We start from the raw sequence: 27,279 nt of genomic DNA on the forward strand, positions 1-27,279 counted from the left end.
TATTTTTGGCCATACATTATACGGTTATGCGAACCTCTTATTAGGTACGTCGTCATGTGTTATTTTCCCACACAGTGATGTGTGGGATGTAACATGCTGTAAGTGTAATAATTTGTTTATTGGATTGTAGCTTGATAATACCCAATGGGGTGAAATTATCTAATTGCTAAATAATGAAATGAATTGTTTATTTTGGAATAAAATAACAGCATATGCAGGAAAAGATTTCCTTAGAAATATTTACAGAGTCTGTGGACCATTATGCACAAAAGGAAAGCTTCTACTTTCTTCTTCTATCACCCAAATTTCACTTTCATATGAGGCTACATATCAGAGAAATAGTTACAGAAGAGAGTTTCTAACACTTAAATTTATATTTGATGCAAACAAAGGTCTCTCTTTTTAAGAAACACTTCTCTTGCCATTGTCAGTTTGCATTTTATATCCTCTCTACACTGGACATTGTCAATTATCTTGCTGCCCGAATAGCAGAACTCGTCTATTTTTAATGTCTCATTTATGAATCTAGTTCCCCGACTATCACCATATTTAAGGTACTACACTGTGTACATTGTTTTACTGCTCATGACTTTCATTTTATAATCTTTCTTCAAGATCCTGTCTACAGTGTGCAACACATCTTCCAAGTTCTTTGCCTTATCTGACAGAATTACAGTGTCCTTGGCAGATCTCAGCATTTTTGTTCCTTTTTTCTGAACTTTTAATTCCCTTTCTGAATTTCTTCTTGGTTTCCTTTACTGCCAGCTAATTTATACAGAGTGAATACGCTAATATGGGAAATAGATAGGCAACAACTTCATCTTATTGCATTCACAGTTTCTGCTCACCTTTCATGTCTTTCCACACGTGTGTTTGCAGTCTGGTTTCTGTACAAGTTGTAAATAACCTTTCACTTGCTGTATTTTATCCCTGCTGCCTTCATGACTTCAAAAATATATTGCAGTCAGTGTTGTCAAAAGCAAAGAAATTATTTTGACTCCAAATCAAATGACAGTAATACATAAAACATACACACATTTGTACAAAAGTGAAAACTCCTCTACAATCTACAAGGACCCCTTGTTTAGGTTTTCTGCATATCTGGATAATCTCATTTCTCAGTGTCAAACAAAGTGAAGCACCCAGAAGAGGAGAAAGAATTAAGTGAAACTTCATAAGTCGAGAGGGTACGTGATATTATTTACAAAGAACTTTGCAGTATGGGCCTACTTATCAGTATGACTCCCTACCACCTAGGCCTGGGATGCATCCATTGATTTGCGTGGGAAGGGTAACATAAAGCCATTGTATAATATACTGAGGCAAGCTGGCCCACAGCTGTTGTAACTGTCCATTGTATCCTGGATACTGACACCGGGACAAAGTCGATGTCCAAACTGATCCCATACAAGTTCTATTAGGGACAGATCTGGGAATCTTGCTGCCCACTGGAGTACCTCATCACCCCATCACCACTACGAAAATACTGTTGCATGGGAGGTAACACCTGAGGATGCAGGATGTTCCTGACATACTGTTGTGCCATCAGAGGTTCTTCGTCTCTACCAGCCATTACCTGAAGTCATACCTGATGGCTTCCCATAATATGATGCCAGGAATAACACCACTGCGCTTCTGCAAAACATTGGAAAAATGGGGCTTCTCCCCAGATTAGTGCCATACTCATTGACAGTAGTCATCCAGGGTAGTGCAGAACAGCAATTCATCGCTGAACACAGTGTAACGCCATTCACCAACAGTCCACACTTCCTGTCATGGCGCCACTCCAGAGACAGCCATTTGTGTTGTGGTGTTTATGGGCACTTACTTACTCATGGGATGGTAATTCCCCAGCTGTGCTGCTGCTAGTCTCTGACCAGTGGTGTGGGATGACACAGAATGTTGTAGGGAGTCCATTACTCATTTTTGGATGGTAGGTGCATAAGTATCTGGATCACATTGTACTTCATGCACAATATGGTGATCCTCTCTTGTTGTTAGATGTGGTCGGCCAGAATCTTGACCTTGTGTATGCTTGCGCTCGTGTTCAGATGCAGTCCAGTATCAGACCACTGTCACATCAGAGTGCCCAACACATCTGGATACTGCCCAGTCAACCAGATGGCCAAATGAAGACCCACTGTGTCAGGTGCTGATAATGCTGTCTTACACGATTACATAGCATCGGAATGTCCTCCACAGTGATGACACAACATGAACTGTTTGTGCCACTTACCTAGGTCTACGGACCAATGATGTAAATGTGTACGAACTTAGATTGAAATCCGACCATGTTTTCTGGGTGAGTTAGTGTAGTTTTTTAAAAATCATTTCTATATTAATTCCAATGTCTTTTCTGGTATCCTTGGCCATGTCTGCATGTACATTCCCAGTTCTAGTACATACCCATCTGTTATGGCCACTTCATCAGTTTACCAAGTCAATAATTGCTTGAAGTTTTATTTCTTTTGTTACATGTTCTTCCAAGGCAGTTGAATTTTTATTTCCTTAAACTTGCTTAAGTTCAAACATTTCAGCTGCTTTCTTGTAACTTCTTGAGTTTCTAACAGCATGTCATTATTACTGGGTTACTTTCACTATTAGCTGTGTAACTCTCCCAATTAAGTATGAAATATGGTCTGCAATCTGCCACAGGTGAGTAGAACAGCAAAAGTAGAACTGGATACACTAACAGCAGTGAAACTAACAATATTTTGGTCATGAAGCAAAAAAAAAAAAACGACTCAGTTCCATAAACTGTTTGGCAGTGCTACACTACAATAGATCCCCAGGAAAATTTTGAAGATCCTGTAGAAGTGCTGTGGTAAAGATTGGAAATCTGCATAAGAGCTTGCTTGAGACTAGAAGGAAAGCAAAATTCGTCCTTCTGAAGCAAGTCAATCATTGTGTTTGAATGAACAATCCCTTTGAGAATGGATTCATTATCATATGCAGTGAGTACATTCCAGTTGTAATTTTAGTCTTGGAGCATAGCACAAAACATACTCAGATTGTGAGTACTTGCTTATGTTGTTCCAGCAATTGTTGAAATTCTGGAATATGTCACCATATATGCCAATGTATCTCTGTTCCATGAAGCACGTGACATGACTTGTCATTGAAAACTCTCATTCATCTATTTGCAACAATCCACAGCCAATTCTTCTTCGTGTGTGTGTGTGTGTGTGTGTGTGTGTGTGTATGTGTGTGTGTGTGTGTGTGTGACATGACTTGTCATTGAAAACTCTCATTCATCTATTTGCAACAATCCACAGCCAATTCTTCTTCTTTGTGTGTGTGTGTGTGTGTGTGTGTGTGTGTGTGTGTGTTTCAGATCCCTTGGGCAATATACTGACAAAATTGGTGTGCAAGAGTAATCTGGTTGCCCTTGGTTTGTTCTTCTGTCTAGTTGTTCAATGGGAGCATGTTGACTGGCCACCATACTCTTATTTTTATTGAAGTTTAACTCTGATAGTGGCTTGCAGAACTCCACACTTCATATGGCATTTATTGACACACAGTTTGAAGAGTTTGGGTACCTTATTTGGTGAGGACATGGCATCTGCAAAACTTCACAATTGTTAAACGTCCTCAGATGCCTAAATGGGAAGGCTATCCTCCCATCAGCTACAACGAATATGGTGTGATAAGTTGATTAGTTCATAACACAGAAAATTATTCTGCAGAGAAGAGCTCTTTGTGAGACTCTTTACACAATAGCCATAGCAAAAACCATTAAGCTTAAAACAGTACAGGGTGGCCATAGTACAACTTTCTCCACTTCAGAGAGCCCCCATGGAAAAGCTAGAAGGTAGGATAGTGAAACTGCGTGGAAACAGTTGAAAGGACATGCGTAAAAGAAATAACAAATAAATCGTTGAAAGTAACACATTTTAATTTCCGCATGAGAGGATAACATTCATTAATCGCATACCATGTTTATATTCCAGGTTATAAATGTTGCTCAATGTGACAACCATCTATATCCACGACATCCTGAAACTGCTCTAGATTGCCAGGCTGTAGGGAAATGGCGGTTGACAATTCTAGCATTTCCGAAATGGCGCTTCAGCAGCTGCTTAACTGGATTTGCAATGTGCGGAGGTGCGCCATCTTGCATAAAAAATGATCCCATCCACACATCCATGCTGTTGGAGAGCTGGAATGATGTGGTTGCACAAAAGACACTAATTCTGCTTACCAGTGACTGTACTGGTAACAGGACTGGAAGCACCTGTGTTTTCGAAAAAATATGGCCCTGTGATAAATGATGCCGTAAACCTGCACCACACAGTGACCTTGTCAAGATGAAGTGGTACTGGTTGATTTGCGTGTGGATTTTCTGTTGCCCGTATTTGACAGTTCTGTGTATTAACATATCTTGGGTGATGGAAGTGGACTTCGTATGGCCACAAAATCTTCCACGGCCAATCATTGTCCACTTCCGTGTGAGCAAGAAATTTTAAAGCAAAGATCTCTCTTGCTTGCAGGTCAACAGGAATCAACTGGATAGCAAAGAAAGATGTTTTGTAGGATTTCACGCACCGCGCTCACGGGTATGTTCAATGTTCGGGCAATTCTCCATGCACTACTGTTTGCACACCACCACTTGTCTCCTCCTGCATTGCTGTGGCCACTGGTTCCACTGATGTTAAATCCATTTGTTTCCTCCCTCTACCAGATTGCACACCAAAAGAGTCCGTCTTTTGGAATTTCGGAATAATTTTCTTGAGAGCATTGCAGTCATCGGACCAACGCCTTTTTTCAAACCCTTCAGTGTCCGGAACTTGTGCAGAGCAACGTTTGCACACTCATCATTCTTGTAATACAGCTTTACAAGCAGAGTACAATCCTGCATTGAGACAGTCGTGGCGAACGTTGCAGATGTGAAAAGAGGAAAAGCCATGTACCTGGTGTGTTTGTACCAACTTCAAAGAATCGTGTACATGACAGGTGTTTTCATTTACATATTCTGACACATACAGCACCATCTATTGATCAATTTTCACATTATTTTTTCTTCTGCCATACGTTTTCCCCTATCTCCAATAATATTCCGTTGTAATTTGACGTCATTCTGACCAGTGGTGTTATTTCTACAGCGTTCTGAAACTTTAACGCTAATTATAATCACCCTGTATCAGAGCTCCATTACTCCTAGTTGACCTACTTCTGCTGCAGAGCAAGCAAATTTTAAGCCTCTGGGATCTTCAGCTTTTGGCTGAAATTGGCATTTGACACCACTCATGCTGTGAAAAGTTTTCCAGTCACTAATAGTGGAGACAATGAAATCGAGATAGTTGAGTACATATTGCCAACATGATAAACTTGGGCAGTCTCTTCAATGTAGCAAACAATTGATAGCTCCAGCTGTTCAGCTTTTTTACATTCCCTGAATGGAAGACCTTGTATACACTGCAGAACACCAACAGTGCCAGATCATTGCTGCTGCTGCTCCATAACACAAGTGAAGTCCCAGTGCTGGTAGCTGGTAGAAATGATGAATTGCTTTTGAATACGTATGTCAAGGCAATATTGTTGGTTGAGCCACTGATCATTGTCTAATAATATCAGCTAAAATAGGATTCCACATTTCACTTAAGGCCCTTGTATCTATAATGTTATCTGCCAGTTTAACTTTGATTGATTCCTTTTCATACACAGCCCAATAGTGAGATGCAGGGGCAACTATCTGTCTCTTTCATCATACACCGTTCTGTGTCCCTTTGTTTGACAATGCTCCACCATTGCAGATTTATGAGATTGTAGTAACTGAGCGTGGCAGTGGTGCTCAAAACGTGTTTTGGAAACAGTGAATTGTCTGAATGGCAGGAGACTTGGTAAGTGCTGGACTTCCTCAATCCTAGACCATCTTTTATCAAGCCAAGGGACACTCTGACAGATGAAATATGGTTTTAATATTAAATCTCTTTAAAACCCTTCCTATATTTGAAGATGTGCCCCCCCCCCCTCCCCAACCCCATCAACCCACTACCCCCACACAGTATCTGGTAGGACAGTAACTGATCTGATCTACATTGATCTTCTGCTGGTCCAAACTCTCTAAGAAACAAGTGACCTGTTTGTCAATGTAGCCATTTTGCGTGAACATGAGCTTGAGGTGTTCTTAAGTCAAGCTTTCTGGGTCCAGGAAGGTGTAAGCCCTCCTTGCGTATGTTTGTACAGCAGACGACAACTTGTATAAAAATATATTAGTCCATGTGCAGATCTTCAATTCAAAAAAGTACAATTTTCAACTTGGCCGTTTCTGATGTTCATCAAATTTGGTATGTTTGTTGTACATTGTGAGAGAATGATACAGGCCAAATTACAGAATTGCAGCACAACTACACAACAAAAGTTATGGCCACCCGAAGTTCTGAAAATGTGTTAAAAAAAAAAAAACACTGCTGACAGGAACGGCTGTAATTTCTGTTCTAATAGAGACACAATAGTGAAACAGGTAAATTTGGAAATGACTGGGGAAAGGCTTTTAAATGCTACCCAATGTAACCATACTTAAACAATGTACACAGTTCAGTTCTGTTCAGTTACGCTGATCCTTCACCTTGAATATTTCAAAACATGTCACGATCATACAGAACAATCAAGTTGTAATGACATTTGTATTACTGATATAAATTAATACGCACAGCCATGTGATACAATAAAGCAATACAAACTGCAACAAAATGACATAAACTACTGAAAAACATTTTCACTGTTAAAAAAAAAAAAAAAGACATGATAGTAACACCTAGTAAGGCAGCAATGTGAACAGGCAAATAGCAAGCATTTTTAATTTGACTAATTACTGGTCAGCTTGCGAGGTGAACAGGCTAATAACAAGCATTTTTATTTTCACCACTCACCGTTAAGCAGGCAATCTGAAGAGGCCAATAGCAAGTATTCTTGTTTTGAACAATTACAGGTAAAGTTGTGAGGCGAATTTTTATTTTGACCAATCGCATGTAATCTTTCAAAAGGAGCAGGCCAGTAGCAAGCATTCTTGTTCCCTGACTGTTAAGTCAGAAGATAGGAAATTGTGTGAGTGAAGTGTTTTCGTTCAAAGCTTGGATGACATTGTGGATGCTACATGTACAGAGGAAGTTGTAGCAAAAGTGGTGTTTTTTGTGCCTTTACAAATCTACCAGGTGAAGATGGCATTTGATAGGATTGTGTACTGCTGTAACTGCTTCAGGGAAAATAGACACAACATATGCAAGAAAAGTCTATGTAAAGTGTAAATGTTGATGGTTGGTAAGATCAGTCGCATAATGACAGGCCGCAAAATATGTGACAGGTGTAGGAAAAAATTAACAAGGGCCCATCCCAAGTACATTGAAACAGATAGGGATCAGTTGCATTAAATCACAGTCTGCTATCTCTTGGTGAATCCCTAGTGAAGGAGAGGAGACAGATAGAAAACATGCACACAGAAAAAGTTTGAGAAAGTTTCAGAGGTAATCCAAACTAAAGAAAACATACACACAGGAAAAGCGTGAGAAAGTGTCAGAGGTACTTCAGAGTAAATATGTACCCAGTGTTGGAGAAAAAGTGGAGGGTGAAACAAATTTGGAATCTGAAATTATAACACAATTGAAAGAGATGTTAAGTACTAGCACCATAGGTAGTGAGAAGATCCAGATGTTGACACTTCTTCCAAAAAGTTGGAGCATTCGAAGAATTGAAATTTAATTTGGGGCCTCAGAACTATTTATTGAGTAAAGCAAAATAGTTAGTCAAAGTGGTTTCTTAGCAACTCCTATTCCAATACCTAGATGTGTCCTAAGGGAACTCGTTGTGAACTGTGTCATCGAATTTTGTAACAGAGAATAGATGAGCCACTGTTTGCCTGGGGAAAAAGGATTTTGTTACTGTCAAGGAAACGGCTCCAGGGTTCATAAGTAAAAATAACTGGTGTTGGGGAACCTGAATAAGTTTCTTAAAGTATTCAGAGATATACATCCAGGGCTGACAATGCAATTATCAAAATTTTGCCACTTACGATCCAAGTACTGTGCGCTGGCTGGTGCGAATGGTACCCAAAGTGTGTGTGTGTAGTATTCACCAAAATGTGAAGTTCATGTTGGAATGTTGCAGATGGAAAGAGTTGACATGTGATGCTGACTATCAACATGTACAAATAGTGCCTGGTGTAGATTATATGCAATCCTGCACAGCCAAAATATTATATATGTAAATAAGTTATACACAACTGCAACCATTCACTTTTTTCAATAATAATGCTTTATTACATTAAACGGTTTTCGAACCCTTTCAGGTTCATCTTCAGATGATTTCGGGATGATCCGGGAAGTTACATCATTACTGGTAGTAGCATAATGCTGGGTGCTGGTTTGCGACAGTATAGGTGGCTTTTTTCGTATCTGTCTGCCTCCATTTTGATGTCCAGAACACTTTCACACGAACTATATTAGTTCACACTTTAACAGTGACACTTTACCAGCATCCAGCATGCGCTTTACAACTGTCATAAGCAACAGGGCATAGGTAGAAGGTGTATACTGCCAACATGCAGTATTATGTTGCAGAGTATGCACTAAAACATGATAATCGTGACCTCAGTGCCTGTTTCACCACATGCACCACCTGGATTCTTCCCCCAGACATCAGTGTCTCAGAATTCTGCAGGTGGGAACTAGCACTACAACATGTCCTCAGTTCTCAAAACCCACCTGGCCTTATTTTTGTGTTAATTTCTTTTGTCTCAGCATTTCTTCACAGTAGCAAGTCCTTTCTTCACTCCATTTTAGTTTTCTACATCTTTCATTTTCTTGCCTGTCTATTTTTTGCCTCCTTCATTCCCACCTCCTTTACGTACAACACACTAAGCTTTTCACTTTTATCAACTCGTACACTATGTTTAAGCAGTAATGTGTCTTGCATATTACCCTGTCTTCCACCTTTGAGCTTTCAGGTTTTCAAATCTCAGCAGGTGTAGTTCCCAACAACTGTCAGTCTTTCCTTGTCATCCCATCTGGTGAGTCTCCCCAGACCCACAGGTCTGGGTGACTTTTGCAAAATCTTCCCCTTTTCCTAGACCTCTCCAAGCCTTTTTCTTCATCCCTCTTCCTTCCCCTTCAGTCATTCTGCCTGAAGGAGGAGCCACTGGCTCCAAAAGCCTGCCTAATTATAACCTCCTTTCATGTGTATGTTCTGCCACCACTTGGTGAGTAGATTTTTTGATCTATCCAACAACATTATTTTATCAAAAATCCAAAATTGAAGCTATACATAGTGTTAACAGACTAGCCCCAACTCTCTATGCCAAACTACTTAATAAGGAGCACCTACAGACTAGTTTACTCCATGGCAATAGAGTGTGTGCACTTGCAAGGAGGTATTTATTTTCCACTAAATTTATTAACACTATACAGATTATAGAAATTAGTAACTAATGTAAGAAAGAAATACCCACAAATAGAGTTGTGTAAATAAGCAGCGCATTACATTACATTACATTGCATTGCACCACTTGATGGAAAATTTATTCTTAGTCATCCTGTTGGGTGGTTGTAACATTGAAAGCCCACTTACCATGTCACAAGCACTGCTCACTCTTTAGTTTACAGATAGTTTCTTATTTTGGAGAGTAATGCAAGAGATTTTACTTTTGCTCGTCTAAACTACATACTGACTTACCTAACTTTCACTAAAAAGTCTTTATGTCTCTCATGCTGTCGTGGCTAATTTCTCTGGCTGTCAGTGTTTGTCTTAAGAAATAAAGCAGTCATAAGCCAGAAGATTTATGCGAACGCCTCGGGCTAAACTAAAGAATGTCTTCTTTCAATTGCTTTGACCCGGACTTTCCATTATTTATTAACAATCGTGCCTAGATTTGTATTGTCAGTCCTACAGAAAAGTTGTGTTGGTGGTAAGGACTGTCCTCAGATACAAGCTCTTTGTTATGTAAAGCAATGTTAATTTAGGTATCACCTTGTCTGATGACTTCCATTTCTGAATTTTCCATCATGTTCTGTGGGTCATTTGCATAATAAATTTTACTTCTGCCAAGTACAACAGCTATATGTTATTAATGTAGTATTGATTTAAATATGTCTGTATGTTGACAGTTTACAGATCTGCTCTCATAACAAAATAAAGTAATTTGGTAGCAGAAGTATTATGTAATACTTTTCAACCAAATAAGTTTCTAAATAAAAATTATTCAGTGGAGTAATAGAAGTTGTGCCAATGAAATTTCTTTCGGTTACTTTCGTATTTGTCAGATGTTTAATATCATTAGGAAAGTAACCAGAGTTGCTTGCAGCATTATTCACGACTTTCTAAACTAATGGTAACTCTAATTAAGAGTGTGAAGGGATTTTTCTTCTGGTATTGTAGTTATGGATATTATTATTTGTCCTGAACTCTTATGGATTATTTATAACAATTTTAATGTGAGAAAGTATGTAATGTGACACTGTAGTTAAAATACCTAGCTCCTTAACCAACTGTCTACAAGATAATAGTGAGTGAGTACCCTATACTATTTTTATAGAAAGCTTTTGTGCAATGAAAACTTCCACCTTAAGAAAAGAGCTACAAAATATTCATAATAAATTATTGAACGAAAATAGGCAAAAAATATTCACTTGTCAATTTGTGTGTGATCAGTGCTTGTCACAAAGTGCAGGAATTATTGAACTGGTCTGTTTAGGAAGCTCTAAGGCATATTTCTCTAGTTACATACTTGTGCCCAAAATATTGGAATATCCTGTACACACATTATTTACAGTGTTGTCTGTGGCTGCAGAAGTTGGGAATAATTATAATATTTGTGTTAACAGGAAAAAGAAGTAATTCTGTTTGATGTATATTAAATGGAAGCCCATTTACATGTTAACAAGAGGCCTAATATTGAACCTCATGTAGCTCCATTAAAGATGTCTACAGCCCCCCCCCCCCCCCCAAAAAAAAAGTCCCTGTCTACAATTGTTGAATTTAATTGTGCACTACAACACTCTTTATTCTTTTTGTTCAGAATAAAGTGAGCCACTTGATTTGTTATCTATACCAGTACTGATAATGTCATAAAATCTTTGTTATTTTGCTAAAATATTGTGAATTGCATTGTCATATTCCTTGCAAAGATAGAAAATACTGAGTAAAACTGTTTTGTTATTTAATCCTTCCAAAATTTAGTGAATGAATATAAAATAGTGTTGTTGAGCGAACCTTCTGAGATGTAAATTATTATTATTATTATTATTATTATTATTATTCCCAAGGCAAGTCACTCTGTACAGCATATTAATTTCATTTAAAGTGGTAATTCATACTCGTTGCTCCATTTTGTAATTTCACTCACAAATTATGTATGGCCCAATGTTGTTATAGATTACTTCTAGAACCTGCTTCTTCCTTTGCTTGATTCAGATTCCTGTTTTTGTGTAATTTTTGTTATTACCTTGTATATTAGAGAGAGGATAGAGATAAGTCTTTTCTTTTGTGAAATAGAAAATTTACAGTAGGCCTATCTTTCAATTTTTGAGAATTGTCGTCTTTGAAAGCCATCCTGCAAACAATTTTGGCAGTTCCGTATGTATTAGTAAGAACTCCGCAAATGCATAGATTATCTCTGTTGTTAATTAGTACGCAGGATACCGTCTTAACTGGTGAAATGTGATATCTGTCCAACTTAAATTATGGGGAAAAGTTCATTATATCGTCTTGAAGATTTTTCCAATATGTACAGATCTCTGAATTCATTTACTATCACCAATTGAAGGGTTACTTATTCATCATTGTCCTGCTTTAATTTCGGCAAGAAACAGTTGGATCATAGGCAGAGTATTCACCAGTACAATGCAGGCTAGTGTAACAAAACAGTTATTGTTCTTCAACTTACATTACAATTCTAACTTAAAGATCAGTCTTGCACTGTTAGGAGAATAGTATGCATGAAGTTAGGAAGGGGCACAGATGAAAGGACATAACCCATCAAGGATAAGGGAAGACCAACTGCTGCTGTCCACCTCCAAGAAAAATATCCTTGCAAACTGAAGCTGCAACCTGACATCAGACATAGTTCAAGTAAGATTATTGTTCACTCAGAATGCGGGAAAAATAGTTATACACTTAGGATCAGTTCGCTCAATAATGTGGAAAGGGGAGTAAGGAGGGGGAGGGGTGGAGAGAGGCTTAGATAGTAGCATGGAACCAAAGTTATCAATAAAGTGAAAGCTGTTTGTGTTACATACAGCAAGATTGTGTGCTTGGAAAGTTTATTTTGACATTTAAACTCTTCGAGTAAGACAGAGACAAATGAATGACAATTAAAATGCCGGTCATACGCCTAACATGGCAAGGTTCACAAGTTTGTAACTACCCTTTTTCGTGCATCCAAATGAATTTGTTTCTGAACACTTCCAAAATCTTCACTGTCGCGAGTATCGTATAATGCAAGAAACTAATTCATTAGAGACATCCTCCAGAGCTGATATTGGGAGCTGGTGTTGTAATGGTGAGCAATTTGAACTTTATGGCACGCGTAACGATCATAATTGTACAGTGGCTATCATTCGTGGAAGTCGTGTGTAGGTACTTCTTTCTATTGCGTACAGCGAATGCTACTGCCGGTAAACAGAAGACCCCACAAATAACACAGCGTAGTCCTCATGTTTTCGTTACATAATGTTTTTAACCTTGAATGTGTTAAGGTTTGCAGTAGTCAAGTGGACAAACAGATAAGATTATAACAATTTCCCACTGTTTTCATGATGAGCCTCTTCACTTGACAATATTTCAGGTAACCGGTAAGTAATGCTCTGTATACGGTTACACGTCCTTCGTCATGGAAAATTAACCGTGTAAGAAACATGCTATAACACGCACACAAGTGGCCGGTTTGCGTTGCCTAGCGTAAAAAAAGATGCTGTATGTCTTTATGCTAATGTAGATATTTTAACCATCCAGCATATGCTTATGGACATTTAGTGTTGTTAACCTTCCGCTAGTCGAACCTCTTTTCGTTAACCTTCCGCTAGTCGAACCTCTTTTCGTGTCGTACGTAATTGCGCCGCAGCTGGGAGGTGCTTTCCAATTATATAAAAAAAAACACACACGCACGCAAACGTCTGGGCCCGTTGTAAACCCATGAATAAAATAGGAAACAACAAATTTTATGTGAGTGACTAACTTCATTGCATTTTAAATTGAACAAACAAGCGCTTAACTTAGACGCGTGTACCTGTGAGGTACGCGCGAAGGTACAAATTGTGTCAACTTGCATGCGTCATTGTTATGTCCAGTTTTGACCAGAGGCTTTATTTTTTTTTTTTTTAATGAGGTTACAAAATTTATCATTTAGGCAACAAACCGCTATTTGTAACAGCTAATCGCGATATATATCGTGATAGGAATTTTTAATTTTTCCGTTATAACGGTGTTCTCGTCAGAGATCGCAAATATACTCATCTGTCGGATAAATCTTGCGAGACTCATATTCTCTTTCCATCAGAAATACGTAAATACATTCATTTGACGGATATACCTTGCAAAAGTCACGTTATTGGAGAACCTAGATTAGGTCACTTTATATCTGAGTCCTTTTTCCTGCGCAGTCTGCGTCCTAGTTCTGAACTGATACAGGTTTTAAACGGCTAGTATTTAGTGACTGCTTCCTTTGACAACACTGAACAACAAATTTGAAGCGAATGTGTATAAATTGCATGATTTTGAGTTAGTTATGTTTATTTTAGTATAAAATGATACAAAATCATCATCTTCATAAATATTTAGCACTAGTTTTTTGAAAAAAGTAATCTACATTTTTGTATAAATAACTCCCTAACTAAATATGCATTCATGTTCCAAGATCCAGCATAACAAATTTTAAGTGAATAATTACTTGAATTATGTTATGTGCTATCCATTTATAAATTTCAGTGCCATTCTGGAAGGACAGAAGTACAATATTAAGGAAAAATGAAGATAGTATTACATGAATGAAAATACTGTTTTAAGTCTGCTTTGTACCAGAACTATGTAAAGCATAAAAGAAATATATAAAGCAACTGGTCACAAATGTATATAAAGGATTAAAAATGTTAAATGTCCATATGTACTGTATATACAGCTACATGTTTTGTTCAGAGATAAATTTAGATGATGACCATTATCGCTTGGCCATAAGATTATACGCATACTCGGAAACATCCCGTAAGACAGTCCAGCAGTAATCGGCTAAAATGGTGGGGCTCCACTTTCCGGCATACCTCTTATCAAATGTGGCAATATCTTGATGAAATTGCTCCACATGCTCATCAGTTGCTGCACCACAATCTTTGGTGAAGAAGTCAATATGACTATGTAAGAAATGAATTTCCATGACATGTTGCAACCAAGTTTTTCATAAAATGACAACATGCTATCTACAATCTCCTTGTAATTTATTGCTCGTTTGTTCCCTAAGAACTGTAAACAGACTGTCTTGAAACATTCCCATGCACACTTCTTGTCACCTTGTATAATTCCATCAAAAGTATGGTCTCTAAAAAGCTCTTGAATCTGTTGGCCTACAAAGATGCCCTCCTTTACTTTAGTATCACTTAAGTAAGGGAATTTTTGCCTTAAGTCCTTAAACACGTCACCATTGTCATTCATTCCCTTGACAAAGTTTTTCATGGGACCCAACTTGATGTGCAAGGTCGGGAGCAGAATGTTTTTAGAATCAACTAGAGGTTCACTCTCAATGTTCTTTATACCTCATTGAAGAGATTTTCTGGTGGGCTATTCATGTTTACTGCAATGAGATGCACGAGCTCGGCGATCTCATTCACAGAGATAGCAGAAATATTTAGTATACCCTAACTGCATACCTAATAGCAGTGCAACCACTTTCAAGTCACCACAAATCTGCCATTGAGTCATTATACTTGATGGCTTCTAGTAAATGTTTTGGTATGACTCTTTCACATGCACACTATCCCCAACTGGAATAGAAGGAAGCTCATTACCAATATGTAAAAGCACTGCTTTTAAGCTTAACATTAACAAATCAATGAAGAGTCTCCACTCATCATGGTTGAAGAGTCTCCACTCATCATGGTTGTAATTAATACTGACAATTTATGTCTGCACATGCCACAAGAATATCTTGCATGTTAAAAAGAAGAAGAGTGAATTGTTGCTCTCTTCTGCAGTAGAATGAAACATTTACACTGCTTTCCGGAAAACTGCACTGCTGCAATCTTGATGCTAAAATCTCAGCCTTAGCTTTAGAGAGCTCCAAATCTTTAATGAGATCACTTAACTTATTTTGAGACAATTTTTGTGGATCATCAGTTGATGATATATTTGGAAGAAACTCTGGATCATGTGATGTACATGGTTCAGGACATTAAGAATCCCCATCAGAAGTAATCTCATACTCTGTCGGTGGTTCAGGTATCTGCAATCCTTCCCCGTTCAGAACTGGACATATGGCAGATGGAATGTTAGGATAGATCACTGTTCACTTCTTAATCTTAGATATTCCCTTCTTGATAGTAACCATGCAAAAGTAGCAGTCACTGACATGGGTCGTTGGCTCACACCATATCATGGGCACTGCAAAGGGCATTGAACATCCTTTCCCATGCATCCAATTCCTGAGGTTGCTGGCACAAGTGTTGCAGATCACATGTGGAACCCAGGGTTTATCCTGATGACCTATTTTGCACCCAAAATAACAACTGTAACCTTTTTAAATCAATGGCGTTATTCGATGTTTTTGTGAAGCAAATGCCACTTCTCCACACACCTAGCAAAATGTGTCAGCACTGTTAACACAAACTCGTGGCGTTTTTGTTCACTTCAGTAGCAGTCAACTTGAACAACTGGTGGTTAATCTGGAAACAAATGTACAAAAATTATTACATGCATCAATAAAGTCACTGAATTTGAAGAGGAGGGAGACAAAAAGATCACTAAAATTGGTATCAAAATGTTTATATCCAAAATATTGCACACAAGTAATACCAGGAACAATAATATAATCCATTGTTACTAGTTATTATGACTTTGGCAAACCATTATAATATTTGATTTTAAACTTAACATAAAAATCCATATATAATTATATCACAATTATCTCACCATGATAAAACAGCGTAAAATGAAAACTAGGGCTAATTTTGAATTGTCTTTGTGATATTCGCGATCAACACATTAGAACTGATAGGAATTGGCTATTTTCATTTGATTTTCATTTTCATTGATGCACAGTGCAATTAAACGATAACTAGCAACCTGCCCCAACTCCGCTCGAGGAGCATTAAGTGGCCAGACGACGTGACGGCTTGTCGGGCATAGGATAATAAATTATATACACAAACCTTCTTTGTGAATCAGCCTACCTATTAGCGAAAACCGTACCCAAATCCCTATAATAGTTCCTGAGGTTAGCCCTCACATACAGACAGAAAAACTTGGCGGGGAACTTTAATTTGGTAATATGTATAGATGCATGCAGCAACGCTACAGTCATTCTTATTTGCTGTGCTGCATTCTTGCCATTTGTACAGTACTGAACAATGTAGCCATTTCTGGGCTATCGGGCATTACTTAAGAGTTCTTCAAGGAAAAGAGTCGTATATATTGTCGATATTTATCGTACAACAGCACTGTTTTTGACATTGTTACACAACTCTTTAGTGAGCATAACCAAGGCAGAAGTTAGAGGCATAATGTCACTGTACTGCATTGAGGCCTTTGCGTAAGCTGAGCAGAAAGCTTGAACCCTAGACTTTCATGGTTCACTGACAAGATATTCTGAGGCTTCCTGGAGTGCACCCAATATTTACAGGAGTGAAATTTTTAATATATTTTTAAGTTTGTCAAGATGGTAGTCTAATGGAAAATAGAGGTGATTGTTTTGTTGCAGTAAACAAGAAACTCCAGTCCACCGAGATAAAAATTCAAGCTGCATGAAAGATGGTTTGGGCATGAATTATTATCAAGGGTGGGCACAAACTTATACTTTGGACCTTCTACTTACCACCAAACTCTTCTCCAAATATAACAGGAACTTCAGAATAATCCTCCACTTATTAATACATGTCCCCCAGTCATACCATCATTATTGGTGGATACTTTAAACATCCAAGTGACAATTTATTGTATGTCTGCTTTCATCTTAGGCTTATCAACCAACGTTTATTTAACAATTTTTCTGTCATTTTGCCAGTGCAAGTGGTTGACATTGTCAAATACTCGCCCTCCACTCCAGTGGAGAGTGATTCTGTGGCTATTCCAGACACCCATGACGGCAAAACCTCAAAAAAATCATTAAATAAATGTCAGCCAAAGATTCCAAGTTGAAAAACTGTGGACAACATGTCAACATATGATACAAAAGCCTCAGCAGTTGATTAGGATAATTACATTGTCGTTAGTTGTGGTCTTGACAATATATCCTACAAATAATACAAAATGTTTGCTCTTAAAATTGCGTGGAACAAATAGTCTGAAAGCTATCTCATAACAAAAATACATTAAATCTAATGGCAACAAATAGACTTGACTTCTTTGCGGGCATCTGTGTTCAAACTCGTATCATTGACCATTTCACAGTTGTGACAATGATGATTACTAAAGTACAAAGGGAACTAAAACAAGTAGAAACACACATGTTCAATAACTTGTTTAAAGAGACAATAATGGCATATCTCAAAGAGGAGCTCATAAGTTCTGACAGTTGACATGTACATGATTACATTGCAGTGCTTACTCAAGTGTTTCACAGAGTGTTCATAATACCACTTTGACTGTTTCTTTATTGTTCCACTATTGAATAGTGTGTAAGTCAAATGAACACCAAAATCTCTCCATTCAAGTTTAATTTTCTCCTATTTTAATATAATGGTCATTTCTTGCAACGTAGGTGGGAGGTGGAACTGTGGCTCAAGTTTAAAAGAACAGTTGACTAAGCACTGGACAGAGATGGAGCTAGTGAAACATGTCATGTTCTACTTGAACAAGCATGTATTTCTTCTGACAACTTATCGCTTTTGGGAGCACATTAATGCAGAAAATTTTGCAGCATACATTTACTATGATACACATTAAGAATAGGTATTATTAGCTCGTTACCTTTTTGTTTGCAAGATTGACTTTTACTAGTTGTTTGTTTCACAGTTAAATAATTAGGATGCCATAGCATATATATTGAAACAGTTTTTCCCCATTCAGACAATGTCTCAAAGGGAATCCATTGAAAACCTTGAGATAGACAAAAGCCAATCATACATTTGTCCATCTCAAGGATACTGTTTTTGATAATTTGAATCCTCTGATAAGTCAGAGAGGTCAACAATTTAGTAACTTACTTAGGTTGTTAAATTTGGGTAGCAGAGGTAAATAAATTCATAACTATAAAAACATCAGACAAGTAAACATATTTGAAAAATTCATGTTCATAACTCTGCAGAAGTTGGTGAAAAAGAAATTACAAATGCTCCATTTGAGCAGCTTCTTGACATATGTGGTGGAATGGTGTCAGAGGTATAGGCATGAGTAGGTGAAGTTCCAGATGTTCGAGAAGGCCACAGAAGGATAACCCATCTTGGTAGCGGAAGAGTGTGAATGAATCAGGAACAAGGCTGACAATGCTTAGAGTACATTGGTATGGTGGGATTGGGGGGGGGGGGGGAGTACATAGAATAACAGGAATTAATATTGAGAAATTGCATAGTTCTTCAAAAAGGAGGGATTACTCCACAAGAAAGATTCATATGTTTCCCATAGTGAACCATTAAATTTGGAAGTCACTCACTGAGCAAAACGTCCTGCGGGTCCGGTTATTAGAATAGGCCCAAGGTATCCCTGCCTGTCGTAAGAGGCGACTAAAAGGAGTCTCACAGTTTTTGGCCTTATAAGTTCAGGTTCCATTTTAGGGTTTGATCTGCCACTTTCTAAATTCTACAGAAATGCGGACCATATGGGGAAGGACATCTTACGTGATGCATGAGTTATCAATAGTGCCCTTAAATTCAATCTCCTGAACCTCTTGTCATGACTTTGCATCTCCACCTGCAATTCAGCTATTTGGGTGAGGACACTTTCTGGGGTATGTCATCTTCTTCCATTGTCTCCTGTCCTCTTTCACCTCCATGACAATATTGGATTTCTCTGCACCCAATAATTGTAGCCAGTCCATTGTGGTGGGGCCATTATGTACCCATTTGGTGGTAGCCCTCTGATAACACAGGGATCACACTGCTGATGCCTGAGCTGTAAACTCCTTATGTATGCCAAGGAGTAGATGTCTGTCTTCCTGGGCCATCAGGTGACCTTTGCTGTGGCTGGGTGGTGCCCATGGGGAGAGCCCCTGATCGGAGTAGGTGCATCCGGGTGAATGACCCACAATGAAGCGGACTAAGTCATCTCTTGCTGGTGACCGTATGGCGCCAGCAGTCTCTAAAAAGGGCAAGATTGAGTACAATGCTGACAGGTATGACTCTAAATCATTTCTCTCCCTCGCTACACCATGAGAGGAACATAGGGCTACAGAAAGAAGAGAGCCATATTCGCCTTGGTATTTAGTCTGTAGCAGAATGGATTGGGACTTCTTTCTACCTATGTAGCCTCAGTTTTTTGTTGAACATCTTGAGGATAATTGTGGGGAAGTGACAGCACTGTCCAAGATGAGAAGTGGTGCAGTCTTGATTTAGACAGCATCCCCAGCCCAATCCCAGGTGTTACTCGCTTGTGACCAGCTGAGTGATATTCCTGTTCCATCACTCCCCACAAAAGCCTTAAAACATGGTCCAGGGTGTTATTTTCCATTGCGACCTCCTCTTGCAGTCTGACAACAAGCTCCATGCCAATCTAGAATGGCGGGTCGCTCATTTCATTTGGCGCGTTTACAGGGGACCCAAAGACAACAGGGTTGCTATTGATGCCTTCATCTTGGCGTTTGGGAGTAGTTCATTGCCTGAAAAAGTCAACCAACGTGATATTATTAAACCTTACATCTCTTCCCCTATGTGGTGCTTTAAGTGCTGGAAATTCGGGCACATCTTCCCACTGCACTTCCAGCAACTCATGTAAAGACTGTGGACGTCCACTGGATCCAGATACTCCATGTGTGCCTCCTCTCAATTGTATCGACTGTGGAGAACACCACTCCCCCTGCTTGCCAGACTGCACAGTACTCCAAAAGGAATGGAAAATCATGGAGTACAAGACCTTGGACCAGTTGACTTACCAAGACACTAAATATAAATTAAAACGATTACACACTTTTCGCTTGACTTCCACATATGCTGCAGTTACGTTACCATCGCCGTCACACATACCAGTTGTACCACACTCTGTGCCACGAACAGTGGGCCCTCCGGGCCTACACAATACAACTGCCCCCTTGGTGGTAGGGGGGAAATCTCCTTCTGTTGCTCCCAAAGCACCTACTTAGGGAGCAAGCACCCCTCCCCCCCCCCCCCCCCCCCCAAAAAAAAAAAAAAAAAAAAAAAAAAAAACCCGGGGGATATTGGGTTCCCTCCCACTCAGGCAGAGAAGCAACAGCCTCCTCCAGTGCAGAAGGAGTCCCTTGGGACCCTCTCCCCCCCCCCCCCCCCAAGATCTCCACTAATGCCACAGCACACTCTCACCAGTGGCTAAAGGACCCAAAAGCTGCTGGGCGAAGAGCTTCATGGTCTTCCTCTGTTCCTGAAGCTACTTTGGAGAAGTCCTCCCAGCAAGCCCCTAAAGAGAAGCGAAAGGGCAAGCAAACAAAGAAGTCTGTTAAGAAAAAGGACCCTCCGGTGGTCCCAACACCGACACCACTGTACCAATTCTGCACCTGCGGATGAGGTGGAGATCTCAGCGTCCCGTGAGGGCCTGGATCTCACTGAAGCCTCATCCACAATAGGATAGATACAAATACTCAATCAGTGGCAGCAGGTGACCCTGAGGTGTAACCTGTCTCCTAGTGTGCTTCATGCCTTCCCAACCTCGTGATAACGTCATCCTTCAGTGGACTTGCTGCATTTTTTTCCACTACCTGGCTGAACTACAGCAACTTTTAAGCTATACACCCACTTTCTGCATTGCCTTTCAGGAAACCTGGTTCCCAGCAATGCAGACCCCTGCCCTTCGCAACTGTAGGGGGTATTACAAGAACCTTAGTGACTATAATAGAGTGTCAGGTGGAGTTTGTGTCTATGTCCTGAACTGAGTATTCAGTGAACCTGTGCCCCTTCAAACCTCCCTTGAAGCTGTGGCTGTCAGGATAAGGACGACGCAGGAAATAACTGTCTGCAATGTATATCTTCCTCCAGATGGTGCATTACCCCTGAAAGCATTGGCTGCACTTATTACTAACTCCCTATACCTTTCCTACTTTTGGGAGACTTTAACGCCATTAACCCCTTGTGGGGTGGCACTGTGCCTACTGGACGAGGTAGAGATATTGAAACTTACCTGTCTCAACTGGACCTCTGCCTCTTAAATACGGGGGCCCCCACACATTCCAGTGTGGCTCATGGCACTTATTCAGTCATTGAATTATCCCCCTGCAGCCCAGGACTTCTCCCATCTGTCCACTGGAGAGTCCACGATGACTTGTGTGGTAGTGACCGCTTTCCGATCTTCCTGTCACTCTCCCAGTGCCATTCCTCTAGACGTGTACCAAGTTGGGCTTTAAACAAGGCAGACTGCGAAGCTTTCACCTCTGCTGTCACTGTTGAATCTCCCCCACATGGTACCATCAATGTGGTAGTTCAGCAGGTCACTAGAACGATCGTTTCTGCAGTGGAAAACATGATCCCGGCGAAAGTCAGTACCTTGGTGGTTGCCGGAAATAGCTGAGGCCATTAATAAACAGCTCTGTGCCCACATTCACCAGCTTATAAAAACACGGAAATAGGAATGTTGGGAGAGGTACGTCTCAACGATTGGCTGCTATGTGTCACCTTCCCAAGTGTTTGTGGGTACCAGATCCTGACAGGTGTTACTGGCCTTAACATCAATGGTGTGTTATCTACAAACACAAATGCAATTGCCTAGCGCTTTGCTGAGCACCATGCTCGAGCCTCCGCGTTGGAGAATTATCCCCCAGCATTTCGCACCCTCAGACGGCAGATGAAAAGGAAACCCCTCTTGTACACTGAATGTCACAGTGAACCCTATAATGCTCCATTTACAGAGTGGGAGTTCCTCAGCGTCCTTGCACATTGCCCCAGCACAGCTCCTGGGCCAGATCGGACCCACATTCAGATCGATCAAACATCTGTTGTCCGACTACAGACAACATCCCCTCGTCATCTTCAACTGGATCTGGTGCAATGGTGTCTTTCCATCGCAATGGTGAGAGAGCACCATCATTCCAGTGCTCAAACCCGGCAAATGCCTGCTTGATGTGGATAGCTATCAACCCATCAGCCTCAACAATGATAATATTTGTAACCTCTTAAAACGTATGCTCAAAAAAATTGGCTCAATGCCAGGACGGTTTCCGCCAGGGCCGCTCTACCATTGATAATCTAGATTCCCCCGAGTCTGCCATCATTTTTTTTTTTTTATCTATAAAAGGCTTACAACATGACCTAGCGCCATTATATCCTTGCCACATTATATAAGTTGGGTCTCTGAGGCCCGCTGCCGATTTTTGTCCAAAATTTCCTGTCGCTCCGTACTTTGTATGTCCAAGTTGGTGCCTCCAATAGTTCCCCCCGTATCCAGGAGAATAGGGTCCCACAGGGCTCTGTATTGAGTGTATCGCTATTTTCAGTGGCCATTAATGTTCTAGCAGTAGCTGTCGCGTAGTCAGTCTCATCTTCTCTGTGTGCTGACAACTTCTGCATTTCGTACTGCTCCTCCAGTACTGGTGTTGCCGAGTGGTGCCTACAGGGAGCCATCCGCAAGGCGCAGTCATGGGCTCTAGCCAGTGGCTTCCAGTTTTCCGTCGTGATTATGTTGTGTCATTCACTTCTGTCGGCGTCGTACCGTTCATCCAGAACGAGAACTTTACCTTAATGACAATCCACTCACTGTAATTTAGACATATTGAATCTTAGGGCTTGTTTTTGACACCCATCAGCTGAAGAAGAAGTGCTGGCAGCACCTCAATGCCCTGCGCTGCCTGAGCAACACCAACTTGGTTGCAGATAGCTCTGCGCTGCTGCAGGTCTACAGAGCCCTTGTTTAATTCCACCTTGACTATGGGAGTCTGGATTATGGTTCAGTGGTGCTCTGAGCTTGCGGTTACTCGACCCAGTGCACCACTGTGGCGTTAGACTGGCAACAGTAGTCTTTAGGATGAGTCCGGTGACCAGCGTCCTGATGGAGGCCAGAGTACCTCCATTGAAGGTTAGGTGTGCACAACTGCTTGCCAGTTACGTTGCACGTTCGTAGTTCTCCTGAGCATCCGAATTACCGTCTCCTTTTCCCACCCACAGCGGTTCATCTCCTGCATTGGAGGCCCAAGTCAGGGCTTACGATAGCAGTCCATGTCCGATCTCTTCTATCTGAAGTGGAGTCCTTCCCTTTACCACTTATACTGAAGGTCCATACACGTACACCTCTACGGTGTATACCTAGGTCGAAGCTTCACCTGGACCTTTCACATGGTCCTAAGGACTCAGTTAACCCTGCAGCTCTCCACTGTCACTTCCTGTAGATTCTTGATGTGTGCTGGGACCATGACGTGGTTTACACTGATGGCGCAATTGCTGATGGTCATGTTGGCTTCGTGTATGTTCATGGAGGACATATTGAACAGCACTCCTTGCCAGATGGCTGCAGTGTTTTCACCGCAGAACTGGCAGCCATTTTCACGCTCTTGAGCGCATCTGCTCATTCCCGGGCGAGTCATTGCTTCTCTGTACTGACTCCTGGAGCAGCCTACAAGCTATCGACCAGTGTTATCGCTGCCATCCTTTGGTAGCGACCATCCAGAAGTCCATCTATGCCCTGGAATGGTCCAGTAGTTCCATTGTGTTTGTGTGGACCCCAGGCCACATCAGAATCCCAGGAAATGAACTTGCCGACAAGCTGGCCAAACATGTGACACGGAAACCGCTTCTGGAGATCAGCATCCCCGTAACTGAACTGCGATCATTATTACACCGCAAGGTTTTTCAGCTTTGGGAGACGGAATGGCATAATCTCAGTACGCACAACAAACTGCGTTCCCTTAAGGAGACTACAAATGTGTGGAAGATCTCCATGCAGGCCTATCGCAGGGACTCTGTGATTCTCTGCCGGCTCCATATTGGCCACACATCGCTAACACATGGCTACCTCTATCGTGAGGACCCAACTCGGTGTCACTGTGACTCACATATGACTGTCGTTCACATCTTGCTGGACTGCCCACTTTTAGCCCCTCTACGGTGGACTTTTAATTTTCCCAGCACCCTACCTTCGGTGTTGGGTGACAACGCCTCAACAGCAGATTTAGTTTTACATTTTATTCATCAGGGGTTTTTTATTGTACCGTCTAAGGGTGGGCATTTGGCCTTCTCTCCAAGGCTGCTACCCTCCCTCCATTTTAACTCTGTTGCATTTTCTTTGCATTTGTTTGTATTGGTGTTCTTTTCCATTTTCATCTCACCCTGTCTTTTTGGGGTGGACATTTTAATGTGTTGCAGAGTGGCTGGCTCATCCTCTTTTATTATTGTGATCAGCCAGCCCAGACCATCTGCTCTATGGTTTTAATACCTTCTTCTACTTTTCCTTGTGGTGTAGGTTTTCCTCGTTTTTTGTTTGTTCCATTTGTTTGCTTTTTAGGTGTGGTTCACCATTCCTTTTCCCACTTTTACTTTCTCGAACATACTTTGAGTGTTTTTGTACCTTGAGCCTTGCTTGCGCCAGGAAAAAGGGACTGATGACCCTTTAGTTTGGTCACTTTATACCCCAAACCAACCGACCAACCAACCACTGAGCGAAATTCCATACTGTTTTGGTAACACAACAATTCACTCATAACTGTAAATCATTCACATACAACTGGGAGTTACACACACACTCACTTTGACACTCAATTAGTATAACTTCACATTGGCTTGAGCTCTTCAGTTGTTATAATCTTTATAAGACATGCACCTGAAGTCCATTGTGGTTTGTTTACTGACATTTACTTTGTCACCTATGGTTCAAACTTGAGTCCTATCTCACACAATCAGTGTATTACTGTACAACTAATCAGTAAGTTGCCACTTCCAAATTGGAAGAGTCAAGCTGCGGAATTCTAATCTCAGTAAATTTGCCATTATGTTGTTATTATGGTTTGAGATGATGGCTCATAGAATATGATATTGGCAGCACAAGATACATGCCATCATTCTACAACTATATACCACCCGTACCAGTCACTCCTAACTTTTAGGCAAGAACTTTGACTCATTTAACCAGAAGGGAATGAGCCTTATATTTCCACTGCAATGGCACAAAATCTCTTCATGTAAGTAAACATGAATAATTATTTTGCTATGATGTCAGTTTATTTAACATATTTATTTTGACGATAAAAATTACAACATTCATCCTCGAATAAATCGCGTACTTAAAACTACTCTATAACACTTGCTACTGCTAATCTTCATTGCCATCACATAAAATCACAAGAATTATGTGTAAAAGTATCATTCCATATAAACTGAAGAGCCACAGAAACTGGTACACCAGCCTAATATCGTGTAGGGCGCCCGCGAGCACTCAGAAGTACCGCAACACGACGTGTCGTGGACTCGACTAATGTCTGAAGTAGTGTGCTGGAGCGAGTTAACACTATGAATCTAGCAGGGGATGGAGAGCTCTTCAGAACAGCACATTGCAGGGTATCCCAGATATGCTCAATAATGTTCATGTCTAGTGAATTTGGTGGCCAGCAGGAGTGTTTAAACACAAAAGAGTGTTCCCAGAGCCACTCAGTAGCAACTCTGGACAAGTGGGGTGTCGCATTGCCCTGCTGGAATTGCGCAAGTCCTTTGGAATGGACTTGAATGGATTCATGTGATCAGACAGGATACTTATGTATGTGTCACCCACATACACCACCTTGGTGTATTCGTCGGCCGCAGCTTCAGCTGGACCTCTCACAATGGCAAAAGGATTCAGTTCCTCCTGCAGTCTTGCACCGCCAATTTCTTGCTCTCCTGGATGCATCCCGCGACTCGGAGTTTATCTATACAGATGGCTCGATGGTTGATGGCCGTGTGGGGTATGCTTACGCTCATGCGGACTATGTAGACCAGCGATCCTTGCCGGATGGCTGTAGTGTTTACACCGCAGGGCTAACAGCCATTTTTCGTGCCCTTGAGCGGATTTGTACCAGCACTGGCGAGTCTTTTGTCATTTGCAGCGACTCTCTCAGTAGTTTACAGGCTCTTGACCAGTGCTACCCACGCCATCCCATTGTTGTTGCCATTCAGGAGTCCGTTCATGCTCTTGCACAGCGTGGTCGTTCAGTGGTGTTCATATGGACCCCGGGACACGTTGGGATAGCGGGAAACGAACACGCCGACAAGTTAGCTAAAGAAGCCACCCGCAAACTGCCGTTGGAGATCGGCCTCCCGGCAACTGATCTCCGATCGGTGTTACGCCGTCGGGTCTTTGGGATGTGGGCAGACGAATGGCGCACTCTGTCTGTACCCAACAAGTTGCGGCGTGTAAAGGAGACCACGACCGTGTGGGGTTCCTCCATGCGGGCCTCTCGCAGGGATTCTGTTATTCTCTGTAGGCTCCGCATTGGTCACTCTTGGCTGACGCACGGTCATCTGCTGCGTCGAGAAGACCCCCCTCATTGTCGCTGTGGTGAAACCATGACGGTGGCCCATATATTGTTGGAATGTCCTCTTTTAACCGCCCTCAGGCGAACTTTTAACCTCCTGGGTGATTTATCGTGTCTTTTAGCTGACGATGTCTCTATGGCAGATCGTGTTTTAGGTTTCCTTCGAGCAAGTGGCTTTTATAGGTCCCTCTAATTTTATTGCGTCACCCTCTTTTGTGCTGTATCTTTTACTTTGTTTTTTGTTGTAATTTGACGCCACCCTAATCTTTTAGGCTGGAGGTTTTAACGTGTTGCACAATGGCTGGCTCATCCTATTATTTTCGTGATCAGCCAGCCACAGTCCTCTGCTGTGCAGTTTTAATTCCTTCTGCCTTTGTTCTCTATGTTGTTTTTGTTGCTGTGCTCCGTTTTCGGTGTTGTCTTACCATTGACCATGGGGCTTTTCTTCCCCCGGAATTATAATTTTAGTGCTTCGCCTGACTGGTGGATGGTTTCACTGTGCTGTGTGTGTTTATGAAACAAGAGACCGATGACCTCTG

General features: G+C 40.9%; 1 protein-coding gene across 8 annotated transcripts in view; it reads left to right on the forward strand.

The window, feature by feature from the left end:
* The window catches only part of LOC126175541 (D-aspartate oxidase), a 257,569-nt gene that overhangs the window by 137,347 nt on the left and 92,943 nt on the right, over window positions 1-27,279 (forward strand). The window contains exon 1 of one of the 8 annotated variants that reach the window (XM_049922382.1): window positions 12,337-12,490. The exons of 4 other annotated variants lie outside the window; for them this stretch is intronic. Coding sequence is in view for 1 of the 4 variants with exons in the window: in XM_049922377.1 (XP_049778334.1) it covers window positions 13,151-13,152 (2 nt within the window). In the remaining 3 variants the exon portion in view is untranslated. Of the gene's footprint in view, window positions 1-12,336; window positions 12,491-12,629; window positions 12,783-13,018; window positions 13,153-27,279 lie in introns of those variants that run through there. 3 more of the 8 variants (XM_049922380.1, XM_049922384.1, XM_049922377.1) reach the window with 3 other exon arrangements.

The sequence above is a fragment of the Schistocerca cancellata genome, chromosome 3, assembly GCF_023864275.1.
Source record: "Schistocerca cancellata isolate TAMUIC-IGC-003103 chromosome 3, iqSchCanc2.1, whole genome shotgun sequence".
Lineage (NCBI taxonomy): Eukaryota > Metazoa > Arthropoda > Insecta > Orthoptera > Acrididae > Schistocerca > Schistocerca cancellata.